At 52.8% G+C, this 14,139-nt stretch overlaps 1 protein-coding gene across 2 annotated transcripts; it reads right to left on the bottom strand.

The window, feature by feature from the left end:
* Nucleotides 1–5,163: 5,163 nt before the first annotated feature.
* On the bottom strand, nucleotides 5,164–12,950 carry USB1 (U6 snRNA biogenesis phosphodiesterase 1). 2 transcript variants are annotated; one of them, XM_034788686.1, is made up of 7 exons: nucleotides 12,727–12,947; nucleotides 11,210–11,364; nucleotides 10,189–10,372; nucleotides 9,520–9,573; nucleotides 8,512–8,617; nucleotides 7,197–7,280; nucleotides 5,164–6,820 (listed from the first exon to the last, which is right to left on the bottom strand). In XM_034788686.1, the coding sequence occupies exons 1-7, from the start codon at nucleotides 12,873–12,875 to the stop codon at nucleotides 6,716–6,718; spliced, it is 837 nt and encodes a 278-aa protein (XP_034644577.1). In that variant the 5' UTR covers nucleotides 12,876–12,947; the 3' UTR covers nucleotides 5,164–6,715. The 2 variants fall into 2 exon arrangements, with proteins under 2 accessions (XP_034644577.1, XP_034644578.1); XM_034788687.1 differs by lacking the exon at nucleotides 5,164–6,820 and adding an exon at nucleotides 6,835–6,976 and having other exon boundaries at nucleotides 12,727–12,950.
* Between the last annotated feature and the right edge of the window lie 1,189 nt (nucleotides 12,951–14,139).

Below are 14,139 nucleotides of genomic sequence, written 5' to 3'. Positions count from 1 at the left end.
CTCTCACCACCGTATGAAAATGAAATAGAAATACCACCACCACCAAGAGCTATGTTGGAAGAATGAGCTTGGAATTTCATTCATTCGGACTGCAGAGAGATTCCTGATTGTTCTTATCAGTAGCCGCTCCAGTCCACACACAATCACACTGCCTCAGACCACTAGTCACTCTCACACACACCTACAAATTTTGCAGCTCTTCACACATATGCACACAGCCGAAGCTACGTGCAAACACACAGACACAGTTAGGCTTCAGAGATACTGGACAGGAGCCAGTCTACACTCAAAACCTACAACGACATAGCCATGCCAATAGGTGCTGGGAGAAGGGAGGGATAGCTCAGTGGTTTGAGCATTGGCCTGCTTAAACCTAGGGTTGTGAGTTCAATCTTTGAGGGGGCCACTTAGGGATCTGGGGCAAAATCAGTACTTGGTCCTGCTAGTGAAGGCAGGGGGCTGGACTTGATGACCTTTCAAGGTCCCTTCCAGTTCTAGGAGATAGGATATCTCCATTAAAAAAAAAAAAAAAAAAAAGGGGGGGGGGTTGCTGCTGCACCTCCTGGCTTGCAAGGGTTTCCATTATATGCAGGGTTTACAGTTTGGTTCAATGGTTCTCAGCACCCCCACTATACAAATTGTTCCAGCGCCCCTGAGCTATGCCGACTTAATCCACCTCCCCTCCCCAGAAGACTGCTTCCTTCGACCTAGTTACCATCGCTCAGGGAGGTGGAGTTCCTAGAGTGATGGAAAAACCCCTTCCTTTACTGCAGTCCACAGCTACACTATGAGGTTATAGTGGCATAACTATAACTGTGAGTATAAGGGATTGAGTAGACGGCTAAGATCCTGGGTAACACATGAGAAGGAACCAGTAAGACCGTCAACACTGGCCAAAATGATCAAAAGTGGCCACTGATTCTGGAAAAAGAACGAGGAGTACTTGGACACTAGTCTCTAAGGTGCCACAAGGACTCCTCGTTCTTTTTGCTGATACAGACTAACATGGCTACCACTCCAAAACCTGTCACTGATTCTGGGTGTCAAATATTTGGGCCTAACTGGGGCCTGATTTTTCAGAGGTACTGAGCACCCAAAACTCCAGTTGAAGTCCGTGGGAGCCGCCAGTGCTCAGCACCTCTGAAAGTATCTCTGGTTGGGCAGCGAAAAATGGAGGCCTTCTGAAATCAGTGGTCACTTTTGAAAATGGCTGCCCGGTGTCTGCAGAACAGTACAGGTGCTATTGCCTAGGTACTATGGTGCCGTGGCCGTGACCCAACAGTTATGGAGGAGGCTCCTCCATTGCAAGTTCTTGTCATGTGCATCGAACAGTGTGGGCTGACGTGCCAACTTTGTTGCCCTCTCTAAGGTGAATGCTCTTGAAAACGTTAAAATTCCATTGAGGTGGGTGCTAAGTTATCCCCATGTGTGCGTGGGAGGGTGGAGAGGGTGGAAAGGGGCTTTCTGGCTGTAGAGACTGTTTCTCTGTTTGTATAACCTCCGCTTTGTTTTTTAAATGCCTGGACTTTGTCCCCCATCCGGGCAAAAACCTCGTGTGTGTCACGCACAGGGGGGAGGCCATGTGTGCTGAATTAAACCTTGCAATTGCTCTCTCTCTACGGATTTTTGCCTTGTTGTCCATCACTGTTGTATCTAGGCACCTTCCACATAACTAGATTACCAACAGCAAAGTACCGCAGGAGATTGCATGGAGTCTCTGGCTTGTTTGCCCTTTTCTGGTTCTCAGAAGCTCTGCTTGGGATAGGGTCTTCTGTTGGCAGGGAACAAGGCAGCAATTGATGCAGTGAATGCCTCTCTGGTTATAATGGTAAAGTTAAGGTTTATTTCACTTTAATGTACATGTCTCTAGTGTCTTTTCTCAGAGGATCTCAAAGTGTTTTACAACCAATAATGAATAAAATCCAAGGCAGAACCCCTGCAACAACCTTTACCTAAATTTGGTGCACAGATCCCTTGCATTCTGGGGCAGATTCGGACAAAATAAAAATGAGTTTTTTATATATTTAAAATGGGATTTATTGAATTAAATACAAGGCTGCATAACACAGTTCCTCTAGCATCAGTTCTGGTTTGGAGTTTGAAATTGGAGTCCATTTAATGTATCTTACCCCCCACAATTTCAATTTGAACAGGCTGTAGATCTTTGTATTGAAAATACAGACCTGAAGTGTAGGAGTTGTCACAAGGTAAAGAGACCCTGATGCAATGTGTGTGTGTGTGGGGAGGGGAGGGGGCATTTGGTACTGTTGCGTTGGCCATATCTGCTAAAAAGTTTGGCAGTGAAATAGTTAACATGTAAAGCGTCATTAATATGTTCCAGAGTCAACACCCCAGTGAGACAAATGGGAGTAGATCAAACCTCCCTGGGCTATTGGCTCAGGCTCTCTGCAAATTCCCAGGCATCACTGCCTCACTCCCACTTGAGTCACAGTTGGAAGGTTTTCTTCTCAACCATTAGGGCTGGAAATGGAGCTCTGAATAAAATGAAAGAGGAGACGCTGGAGCCCAATTCTGCAGGAAGTTCCCTAGCCAAGGCTGTATGAGGCGCAGAGCATGCCTCGCAACACAACCGTTCCGTTTCTCGCACGTACCACTGACGTCCTGCTGAGCCATCTCCCAGCGGGTTTATTTCAGCGTGGGACCCTCTGGATGCACAAGGCTATTTACTACCAGTAATTGCCTTTGTTGGGCCAATTACATCCCTAGCATAACTGCCCTGGAGCATCCCAGGGATGAGTTCAAGCGGTGATGATGCTCCAGTCCTTGACCTGAATGCTCTCAGTGCTTGGGTGATGTTGTAACCACTTAGCGACTTTGGAGGACCCAGCTCCAAGCGACTGGAGCAAGCCACTCCAGTGGCATGGCTGGACTCTGCTTAGTCACCGCAGTGTAAATCCAGAACATCTCCATTGCCTTCATGGACATCACTCTATTTACTGTGTGTGACTGAGATCCAGACGTGCTTCTGTCTCACCTGCAAGAACCCTGGGCTGGGAGACAGCTCTGCTCTGCCCTGCCAAGCACGTGCCCAGAAAGCGCAGAGCAATCAGACAGGGAGTGGTGTCTTCCCCCTGCTGGCTCCAGCGTGGCACTTGTAATTAAACAGCTCTGCTTCGCCAGCTGGAGCAGACAGCAGTAATGAAGCTGGTGCACAGACAAGGAAGCAAATAAGGGAGCCAGGTTCATTCTCCCTCCCTTAGAATCAGGAGCGGCTAGCAGGGAAAGAAAGCGTCGCTTGCCAAGGATAAGCTGGGAGGCTGGGGAGGGGACACGCCCCAGCCCTGCAGGGCTAGGAAGGGATGCGCTAGCACCGGAGTATTTGCACTCATGGTGGCGAGGGAAACACTGCACACCAAGCCAAACCCGATTTCGCGGTCTGCTCCTGTGAGGTGTCAAGGGCTTCCTACGAACAAGGTCATGGAGTTGAAGGCCAGATGGGACCACCAGATCATCTAGTCTGACCTCCTGCATTTCACAGGCCACCAACCGACACACTGAGCAAGACAGGGCCTTGCTGAGATCCTGATCACTACCAAACCAGCCTCTCCCCACCCTACAGGGGTCTCTTAGCTGTCGCACCCTGAAAGCTCTCCCCATTCACCTTGCAATACAACTCCCATCATGGCCTCCAGCAACTGAGGAGACCCTCGCTGTCACGCCTCATGCCCCATCTACACTGCAAGTGCAACTGGGCCTTTGCAGCCCTCTGCTGGCCTGGTGACAACGAACACCCAGGAGTTCAGCATGGACAACAGCAGCTTTGTTCACCCAATGACCTTGTGATAACTCCGCGCCAAGCACCCTGCCGCCTAACCAGGTTTGTATCGGTGCATCTTGGGAAACCTGGCCAGCTGTCCCATCGTGCCTCATCAGGGGAGACCTGCACACAGAGGTACCAGCAACACATGGAGCAATGACCTCTGGGACGTCCTACCACACAGAGAGCTGGGAGAACAGAGGGGGACACGGGCACAGTAAGGGAATCCTGCCTACACTGCGAAAACAGTACACGAAGGCCCTATGTGCTGGTTTCGGCCTCTGACCGGGGGCTGTCATGGTTACCAACTGAACATTAACCCATTGCTAGTGGGGACAAGCCATGAGTAAAGCCGATAGGGGTACGTTGCCGAACCGCCATCTCCCTGAAAGTCAGTGGGTCTTGGGCTGCTAAGTGTCTAAGACACTTTGCAAATGAGACAGAGAGAATTTTAGCCCCTGTGGCTAACGGGTTACAAAGAGGGACAAATTGATGCGGGGGGGCGGGGAAGCCATGAAGTTAAAACCCAGGAGAGGGGGGACATGATCTGGACAGAATTCCCGGCTCTGCAACTGATTCACTGGGAGACATTGGGCAAGTGACTTCCTCCAGCCTCAGTTTCCCCATGTGTAGGATTGTGGCTAAGGATACTCACCCATGAGAGTGGAGAGGGGGGTTCGTTTTATATTATTGTTGTTTGTAAAGCACATTGAGATCCTCCAATGGCAGGCCATACAGATGTGCAATGTATTTCCCCCCAACAGTTGGGTGCTGCCCCCCTCAGGGGAACTGTTCCCAACACCAGTCATACAGCACCAGCAATGAAGTTGTGCATCACTGGGCAAGCCACAGTCATGTGGGCAGAGAGCCACGGTGTGAGCACAGGTCGATGCCACCACATCCCATCTGGCACGACCACGCTAACACACCATCACAGGGTGGAATAAAGAGCTCATTTCACCAAGGCTTTTAAAAATGATGACTACATTATGCATGGGGGGAGTGGTGGGGCAGTGTTCCTGATAATCATGAAGAGTGACAGAGTGTGATCTCTGTTTGGGAACAGCTGGAAGATCTTGATACCTGGATTATTTTAGGGAGGAAAGAAAGTTGAAGTGTTTCCTGCTAAAGGTAGCGGGTATAACTGCACGCGTGGGGTGAAATCCTGGCCCCACTAGAATCAAAATTTCCATTGATCCCAAGATCTTACCCTTAAACTCCATGGACCACACAGAAGTAACTCAGTGCAAGGCCGCATAGACTGAAGTGATCTTTGACAGAACTGAGCTCTCAAGACAGTCAGGTTACTGGCTTGGAAGAAAATGAATGCATGCTAGAACAGTTAGACTTCGGTCTGTATGAAAACACAGACACAGGGACCAGAGGCAGAAATAGGAGGTTTTATTTATAGATATACTTAATACAAAATTTTAAACAGTGAATTTCATCTTCTGGCCCCTACAAACCCACTCAGGGAGTCCATTATGAATTTTTTACATCAAATGTTGCAGGTAAGAAGTTGATAAACATAAAGGACTTCTTAGCAAGATTTTAAATGGCAATGAATCCCCTGTGACACTGGTCTCTCTCAAAGCCACGTTGGCCAGTGATACCACCTCCCTGCTATCTCAATGGAGAGAAGGGCCACTGAGGGGCTGATTCTCAGAAGTGCTCAATATTCACAATTTCCTTTGAAGTCAATGGGAGCTGCAGGTGCTAAGGACTTCCGAGAATCAGGCCCTACATGTCCAGAATATACCAGGAAAACAACTTTATGGCAACTAGAAACCAGGGTTTGATACTAAACAAAAGCCTCAGGTTCTTCTGGCAGACAACTATGGAATGATGGACATAACTTGCCTGCCCTGTCCAGAATGTCCGAGAGGCCAAAGCACCTGTCAAGGGCAGGAAAGTACAGTCTGCACAGGATCGCTTCAGGAGCGGAAGTGCAGGGCTGTCATTACAGGATCCAGTTAGCTTGATTCATTTGAAAGTGGAGTTAGTCCTGGTGCAAGATGTGCCCCTCCCTGGAGACCGATGTTCTTGGCTTGCCCAAATTAAGCTAAACAACAGCAGGTAATTCTGGACTTGGGTATGATCAGAGGGCTGCCAAATACCCTTATTGCTAGCCAGTTCACTTGGGAAAACCAACACTGCCCTCTTTTGGGCATTTGGCAGTATGACAAGCTTCCTATTTAAAATAAAAACCTGCCCTGTGCCTTTTAAAATTCTCTGAAAATCAGTGCCCTGCTGCTCTTCTCCCCCCCACCCCAAAGTCTCTCTGTGGATCAGTTTAAAAGGAACACTTTCCACTAGTCCCAAACTGGAGTTAGGTGCTTAGCACTGAAAGACAAGGGCCTTCCCCCTCTTTGCCAGATTTAATCCCACCAGGACTTGGACTGAGGGTTTGATCTCAATTTCTCCAGTGTGGCAATAAAGGCATTGGGGAGGAGGAGCCTTATAAGGGGACTTGTCCCCAGTCAGCTGTAGGCAGAGAGATGCTCTGTCCTAATAGAGAAGGACCTAACTCTGCACACCTGGATCTTGCTGTTAATAGCTAAGGACTCAGAGCTCAGGACAGTAACTATGCTCTAGATCCCCTTAGCAATGCAGGGCAATTTCCAGTTGTGTGACACACTTCCCTTAGCAACCTCCCTCGCCTCCGCACTAGAAGGCGACTACGGCTTAAAACATCAGCACATCTGGCAACCACAGGTAGCCTAGATCTGCCTGTGTAGATGGCAGTCTACACAGCACAATAACCTAACAGCCTCACATATACACACATCTAGGGCCAGCGGCTTCAAACAAAAGCAACCTGGCTTGAGGCTACAAACCTCCTTAGGCTGATGAGCTGAGAACATGCATGTGAAACTCCAAACTGTCCAACAGTTAGCAGAGGCGTCAGGGCAGCTGGAGTGGGTGGCTTCCGGTCTCCTACCTCAAGGGGAAGGAGAAGAACTTGTTCCCAGATCTGCAGCGGATCTGATCCCACTGGAATCGCAGCAGGAATGCAGAGTCCTCAAACCCATCCACAATCTCCTGGAAAACACACCCAGGGAAGCGTCACTGTGTGTGAGCGCAGGAGGCTGCTGCGGATCAAGTCAGTCACTCACAGCACACAGATCACGGCTCTCCTTATGAAGACGTAGCAGCTGGAGGGCTTCGGGTTTCCCAGGCAGCTCATACGGAAACCACCTTAGAGAAGCGGAATTAAACTGAAACTCCCCCCTAAAAGGCTCTCTTCCCTCATCTCTCGAAGGTTTACAATTCAGCCACCTGAAGGCTCCCAGCTGAAGATACGTGGCTGGGAAGTTACCTGAATCCCTCCTCGTCCCCGGAGACACCTGGCTGGTGTGTTACTTGCATTCCCCCCACCACCACCCTCATCTCGGGAGACAGCTGCCTGGGGAGTTACCTGAAGCTCCTGCAGGCACTGCCCTTCCAGCTGGTCAGTCAGGTCCCCAGCACACCAGGCCAGGCTGATATGGAATGACGGGTTCTGTACAGAGAGATACACAAGCTCAGACAGAGCAAAGGAACAACAGCTCAGTGCAAGATGGCTGCGAAATCAGAGAGCTGGTGTAACGCAGCCCTGCAGGGTCCCATCACCCAGGATCTCAGAGCGCTTTACATCTGTGAAGTCCCACAACCCACCGTGAAATAGGTAAGCATCATCATCTCTACTTTACAGATAGGGACCCAATGCGAGTCAGTGTCAGGGGCGGGGGGGGGGGGATTAGATACCATGAATCCTGGCTCCCAGTCTGCCTGCCTCCGGTATCAATAGCAAAGGCTGCCTTTCCCCGCCTAGCGTCTCTCAGCTTTGCAAGATGTATTCATAACGTGTGGAGAAACACCTCCTACACAGATACAGATCTGAGAAGTTGTTTGACACCTCTGAGCCAGAAGCAAGCACACAACTCAGCCCATAGAGTCAGAGATCAGGGTTTATTTAATAAAACCCCCACACCCTGTAAGTGAATTTAGGCAGTGAAAGATGCTGGACTGGCAGCTCAGGAGACTGTCCACAGAACGGGCAGCATCAGTGCCAGCTTCCTCACAGTGCCCCGCCAATGTGCCTCAAAGATGACTGGGGTGGGACTCTCCATGGCCCATACAACCCTAGGCCGGTCTCCTGCCAACAAGGTGCCCAGTTTTGGTGGTGGTAGTTTCTGTGACATGTCCCCCTGTGACCTAGGAACGGGGCTCAGACCCAGGAAATACATTTCACAGACGGGCCATTGGACGGTAATGATTATAAATCACTACAGTCCCGGGCGGGATGTGATCTTGACATGAAAGGCTTGTGTTAGCCCCACAATTCCGACCTCCAGGCATTACTGTCAGTGAGTGACCTTGATCCAGTCAGCCACTGACTGCCGGGAAATGCCCCACACGGGGCCTTGAGCACTTGGTGCTATTGCAGACAGTAATAATGACCAGCATGGCCACCAATGGGAAAGCAGGATAAATGAGTGACATGGGAGCAGACAAACCAGGCTCCCCCTTGGCAGTGGCAAAAGTGGAGTGAGGACAGAGGCAGGAGGCGAGTTCATGCTGTGTAGGGTTTTCCCACTCTCTTTTATTCGCTGTATCTGAAGTTTAAGCCCCTTATGAACTTGTTCCCACCGCCTCCATATTAAAGCCAGGGGAGCAGCTAAGAGCTCTGGCCTCCCTTGGAGGATTTGGACAGGCAGAGAAGAGGGAGAGCACAAGAGACAAACCATTACCTTGTAAAACGTTGGGAGATCGAACTCCTCCATAACTTTATCTACCTCCGAGACCAGCTCCAGCAACTGAGAATGCCCACACGAGACCTCCAAGCCCACAAAGGTCCTGCGCACAGACAGGGAGAAAGATGGAATGCAGGAAGATCCTCCGAGCAAACTTTTGTCACACACGAAAAGCAGTGTTCATACCCTACATCGGAGTCCCCTATAAATTTGGGCAGCTTGCTAAGGGCAACAAGTCCCCATCCCTTCCCAGGGTCATATGTCAGACTGAGGGGAAAAAAGTAGTGGAACTCTCCTAAACTCCACCTGCTATCTAAGTTCCATCCGTTCATGACACCAACACAAGCCAGCACCCACAGTGGAGTCAGCAACTTTTCCTAGTTTGACTGTCCTCCTTTTCCATGTGCTTTGTTCAGCAATGAAACAGTTAACAATCTCAACATTTTAAATCAGCGTTGTTAGGCTTCAGCGTTAACACACAACAGAGATGACTGGGACAGCTCTTACTTCCGTCAGGGCTATTGTTACAGGCTGTCTGCAGACTCAGGCAGACGTCACTGCATTGGTTACACTGAAGTCACCTTTGCAGCTAAAAGGGCTCGCGGCTTAAATGATTTTTTTGAATGAAAGCTGAGGTTCTGCAGTGCAAGGTGAAACCATCAGGGAAGGGTATCAGCTCAATGAGATGTCATGAACTGGCCCAGTCAGATAACTGGATTTATCCATATATTTTGGGCTGCCAGCAGTTGCAGCCCAAGATCAAAATCTACCCATCCAGGACCATGCCTGGAAGCTATGGGGGGACTGGGAGGACGGCTATGAAAACCGACCGCAGCAGGATTTTGGGACAAATGGAGATGATATCACAAAGCCACCAAGCTGCTTGACATCGATCAAGGGGTCTGCGCACAGCACAAACCACTCCCCATCCACCCCTCCTAGTGCCAACTTTCCCCTACTCCCCAGTGCTCTCCAAAAGAGCAGGCTGCTATGCTAGTCACCCACCTGGTTTTGTGCTGGTTGGTATACACCTTGACCTGGCTGGCCGTACAGAAGAACCTGAAATAGGGGAAAGAAGCAAATTCAACTAAGGGAAGAAACGAAGGAGGAGACGCAAAGTGCCCCGCCATGAAGCTGCTGCAGCAGGGCCGTCCTCTTGCTGGCCAAGCGCATGGGCAAAGGCCTGTTTCTATCAAGGGTGAGTCGGTCCAAACTGAACTTTCCTGGGGCTCGGATCAGTCCTTATCTCCCTTAGGTTCCACTCTGCTGTCCACGTCCCGAGCCTAGCCATCAAAACAGCATGAGGCTGTGCCTGCAGAGTCTCCAAGCCAGCTGTGAGCACTGAACTCAGGAGAGACCTTGGGTAAGACCTTTACAAGACAATACAACACGGTCACTGCTCCTGAACCCGGAGCCTCCTGGGCCACTGGCCTGCTCGCCAGACTAATCTGGTGCCAGATTCTGCACCCATTCAAGTCCAAGGAAAAACGCCCATTGATTTCCCTGCGTAGGGGTCTCGAGAGCAGACACGGGATTAACCGGGCTCCACAGCCGTCAGGGGGAATCGCTAGAAGTCCCAGAGTCAGACCAGGCTGGGAGATTAGGAACGGCTGGAGTGACCCGAGGAGAGTGGGACACGTGGGGAGTGCGCCTCCAGGGTTGTGCTGCTCCTACCTGTAGAAGGAGGCTACGTGTTCTTTGAGGGACTGGACCAAGGGGTTTATCCAGTGGTAGCGCAGCACCACGCTCTGGGAGAGGCTGATGTGGAATTCCTCCATGGCAGTGAGCGACACCGCGTACCTGCGAGCGTGGGAAATGAGGAGCTCCCGCAGCTCCAGCAGTTCCTCCTGGATGTCACCTGCCAGGGCAAAGAGCAGCAGGATTAGAGCCTGACCCCCCTCCACGGCACCTGCCCCCGCGCCAAGGGGCTGATCCGTCGGCCCGATGATGAGCTAGAAAGCAGGGGCAACCCCTGGATTCCCATACCTGTTACACACGCTAAGGAAGCCTCACACCAGCCCTGTGAAAATGGGGACCATTATTATCCTTATTCCCCATGAGGAAATAAGGCACAGACTTGGGAATAAAACCTGGGAGTCCCGATTCCCAGTCTGCTGTTCTGCCTCCTTATTTTACAAAGGTAACCAGCACCAACCAAGGCATCAATTAGAAGTTACTGCTAAGCCGCAGAGCCGGGAGAATACACATCAAATGGGAACTTGACTATATACACACACGTTTCCCTTTCGACTCCTTTGGTCTAATGGAGGCGTCTCTCTTACCCGCTCTGTTTGAATGGCCAGAACGTCAGGGTGTGCCAGACCCGTCTAACAGGCCGGTGCATTTACTGACCATACTGCTGGAAAGCAGCTGGCATTGGAGAAAGATGTCCAAGCCCATCATGGGGAATGGGAGCGAAGGCTCTCACTAGGGACTGGGCTCGTCGTCAGTTTGCAGAGACAGACGTTCACAAGATTTGCTCCATGAGCGACATGCGGGTCCACACACCCTGCTCCTGCCTGCACTGCTCCCACATTGGGGACATGGAGGGCTCCACTCCCAGGGGGTCTCTGTCCCTCATCTGTTCCTGCCCACACCAGCCCCACACCAACTCCTCTCTCCAGTGCTCTCACTTCTTCAGCCCTCATTGTCCCCATACCGGGGAAACAGAGGGGACAGGCCTGAAGTTACCTACAGGGCAGGTAGACGTACGTCGCCCAGTTGCCCCGCTCATGGGGGAAGTTGCGCACTCGTCCGCCATGCTTGGTGCTGTCATCCGTGACCTCCTCTTCCTGGTCTCTGAACATGTTTAAGACGCTGTCCGGCACAGGGAGGCGAGGAATCGGCATGCTGCAGGAGAGATGGGGGGAGGAGAAAAGGAAATTAACAGGCATGGCCCAACCCTAGAGAGAGGCAAGTGTCTTCGGCTAGGTGCACCACAGACACTGGCTCATCCTTCCTCATTTGCACAGACGTGTTCCAGACTCCTCCAAAGTCAGCCAGCAAGGAGAGCTTCTATACAGAGTTCTCCCTCTCAACGCAAGGGTCTCCATCTGTTAGCCCTAGGTTCCTGTGGCTGGCCCTGTCCTGTGCAATCAGTTTTAACCCATTCTGCCCTTATGAAACCTAAAGCCCTGACTGCATTCAGAAGCCCAATAGGGATCCTCTTGCTCTACCCATTGCTAATAACATTTGTGGTTTTGCAGAGGACAGATAATCCCACACAGCCCGGTTGCAGGCCTGGAAAAGGAAAGGGAAGAGGTAATATACCCCCATGACCAATTCTTATTTCTTCCCCTAACAGAGGCTTTGCACTCACTCTTTTCCCGAAGACACTTTCATGATGCTGTATTTCAAACACTTAAATGAGGGAGAACACTTCAGTTACCAAATGCAACATCAGGCAGGGACAACCAAACTTTGGCTGCCACTGACAAACTGGAAAGTGACACACACACGGCCCTGCGGTCAGTCTTACATCTTACTGTCACGGAACATTCGGCTGCTCCAAACCTGTCAAAACTACTCACCCACACTGAAAAGCCACTACACAATTCAGCACAACCAGCAGGCCACCTAGCAGAGATCCAGAAATAAAACAGCAAGGGGCATTCATTACAGGTCAGGGGTAGGGTGTGTTTGGCTAAAGGGGATCCAGGCCTAGAGTAGGAGGTACTGCAGGTCAGGACTGAGGGGAGCTAGCAGATCTTCCAAAGTGGGTTAAACTAAACGGGACAAAGGTGCTCGTAGTGCAGAATAATTGTGTCCACAGGGGGAGATAATAGCTATTGTACTTTAAAATTCACAATCTAGTTTATTTCACAATAGTTGCCCATGTAGACAAGCCCCTAGATCTGTCAGTGCTCTGTCCAGACCTGCAGCACTTCCTGATTTCAGGAGGCCTGGCCTGGGCTATGAAACATCCGCTATTTCGGGCTCTGACCCCGTGTAGACAAGCCTTAGTGGGGGCTCAAGGAGTAACCCCAGGAGGTCTGGGCTGAGGGGGCCATGGGCAGAGCTGTGTGGGGCCCAGAGGACGCTGCAGGTCAGGCCTGGGGCAGCCCCACTCCATCCCTCTTTTCCTCTCATCTCGAAACTTCAGTTCGAAGCAAACCCTAGGAGACAAACCAAGCGAGGAAACGCTCGGCGCTGTGCCCGTCCCGCTGCCGCACGCACCGCCCCCCCCGGGCAGCCCCCCGGCACCAAACCCACCTGCTCTGGGCGGGGCCGGCTCCGGGGGCCGCCGTCTCCCCCCGCGAGCAGCCTCCCGCCCCCTCCTCTCTTCCCCCCGCAGCTCCCGGGGAGCCGCCGGCTTCATCCTCGGAGCTGCTGCTGTAGCCCACCAGCCCCGCCCCGCTCATGGGGGCCGGCACCGGATCGCCTCCGCTCCGCTCCGCTCCGCCCGCAGCCGCCTCCCTTCCTCCCGCGGCGCCTCCGTGCCGCAGCGTGTAGCGTCCCCCGGCTCTCGGGGCCCCGGCCGCGCTGTTCCAGCTCCGGGAGGCTGCAGCTTGGCCAGCCCCGGGGCGCGGGATGGGGAGCCGGGGGCAGGGGGATGCGGCGGGGGAGGAGGCGCCTTGGAGAGCAGGAAAGCGGAGCAAGTCCGCAGAGGGTGTGGGAAGCCGGGAGGGCTCCGGACTGGCGAGATGCTGACATGGCCAGGGAGCCGGTGGGGTGGTCGGAGGGCAGGGAGGGCTGGGGGTGGGGGTGCACTCCATAGGTGGCAGGAGGCGGGCTGCAGCGGTGTTGTTCACATGCTGGAGCGGATAGAGAAGGAATCTGGGTCCCGGGTGTGTAGACAGGAGTTTTCACCGGGCCGAGGTGGTGAAGAGGTTTGGGCCTGGGCTCAGGCGGGCGGGGAAGCATTCACCCAGGGGGTGAGCCGTGCCCGTGCCCTAGGGACGTCCAGGTCCTCCCTGCCTCCTTTTGTAGCGAGTGAAGGAAAATTAACTTTCATTCTAAACCACCCCCAGCCCCGGTCTAATCCACCCCTTCATCCCGGGCTGCCGTGCCTCGGGCACTTTCCTGGTCACAGGAAGCTCACAGGAGGCTTTTTTCCTTGTACCCAGAGGGCATCTTAGCAGCTCAGTAGAGCTGGAGGCACCTCACCTGTGGCAGTGGCCGCCCAGGTGACACCATCCCCCCTGCAGCCCCGAACTGGTGCGGGGACCAAGCAATCCAGGCTGAGGATCATTGGGCCCAAAGCCAGACTTGGGCAAGTAGTGAGTGGGGAGCGGAGTGGGGTGGATCATGAGTAACCTGTGATCTTTACAAGAAATCCGCGGCCAGCCTCTGGCACCCCGTTTACACGGGGTGCGGGGAGGGGCCGCCTCAGACCGATGGAATGGGGCTGAGATCCCTGCAGACACCTCTAGGTCCATGAAATCAGAGTCAGGGGGTCTTTGTGACGGGCAAGACTCCCACAGAATGGCCCCTGCCCAGTCCATGTGGGGCAACCGACCCCAGTCAGGGGCAGGCCTGCCGCAGCCTCCCACCCCCAGCCTGTCCGGGGCAGCCCCCCTCTCTCCGCCCCTTGGGGCCAGGGTAGAGCAGCCCGCACCAGTTCCCGCCGCGCTCCGGCAGGGGGCAGTGTGGGAGCGCAGTTCCCGCCGCGCTCCGGCAGGGGGC

The sequence above is a fragment of the Trachemys scripta genome, chromosome 13 (genome assembly GCF_013100865.1).
Source record: "Trachemys scripta elegans isolate TJP31775 chromosome 13, CAS_Tse_1.0, whole genome shotgun sequence".
In the NCBI taxonomy this organism is placed as follows: domain Eukaryota; kingdom Metazoa; phylum Chordata; order Testudines; family Emydidae; genus Trachemys; species Trachemys scripta.
The sequence above is the reverse complement of the archived record's forward strand: the minus strand, read 5'-3'. Positions and strand labels throughout refer to the sequence as shown.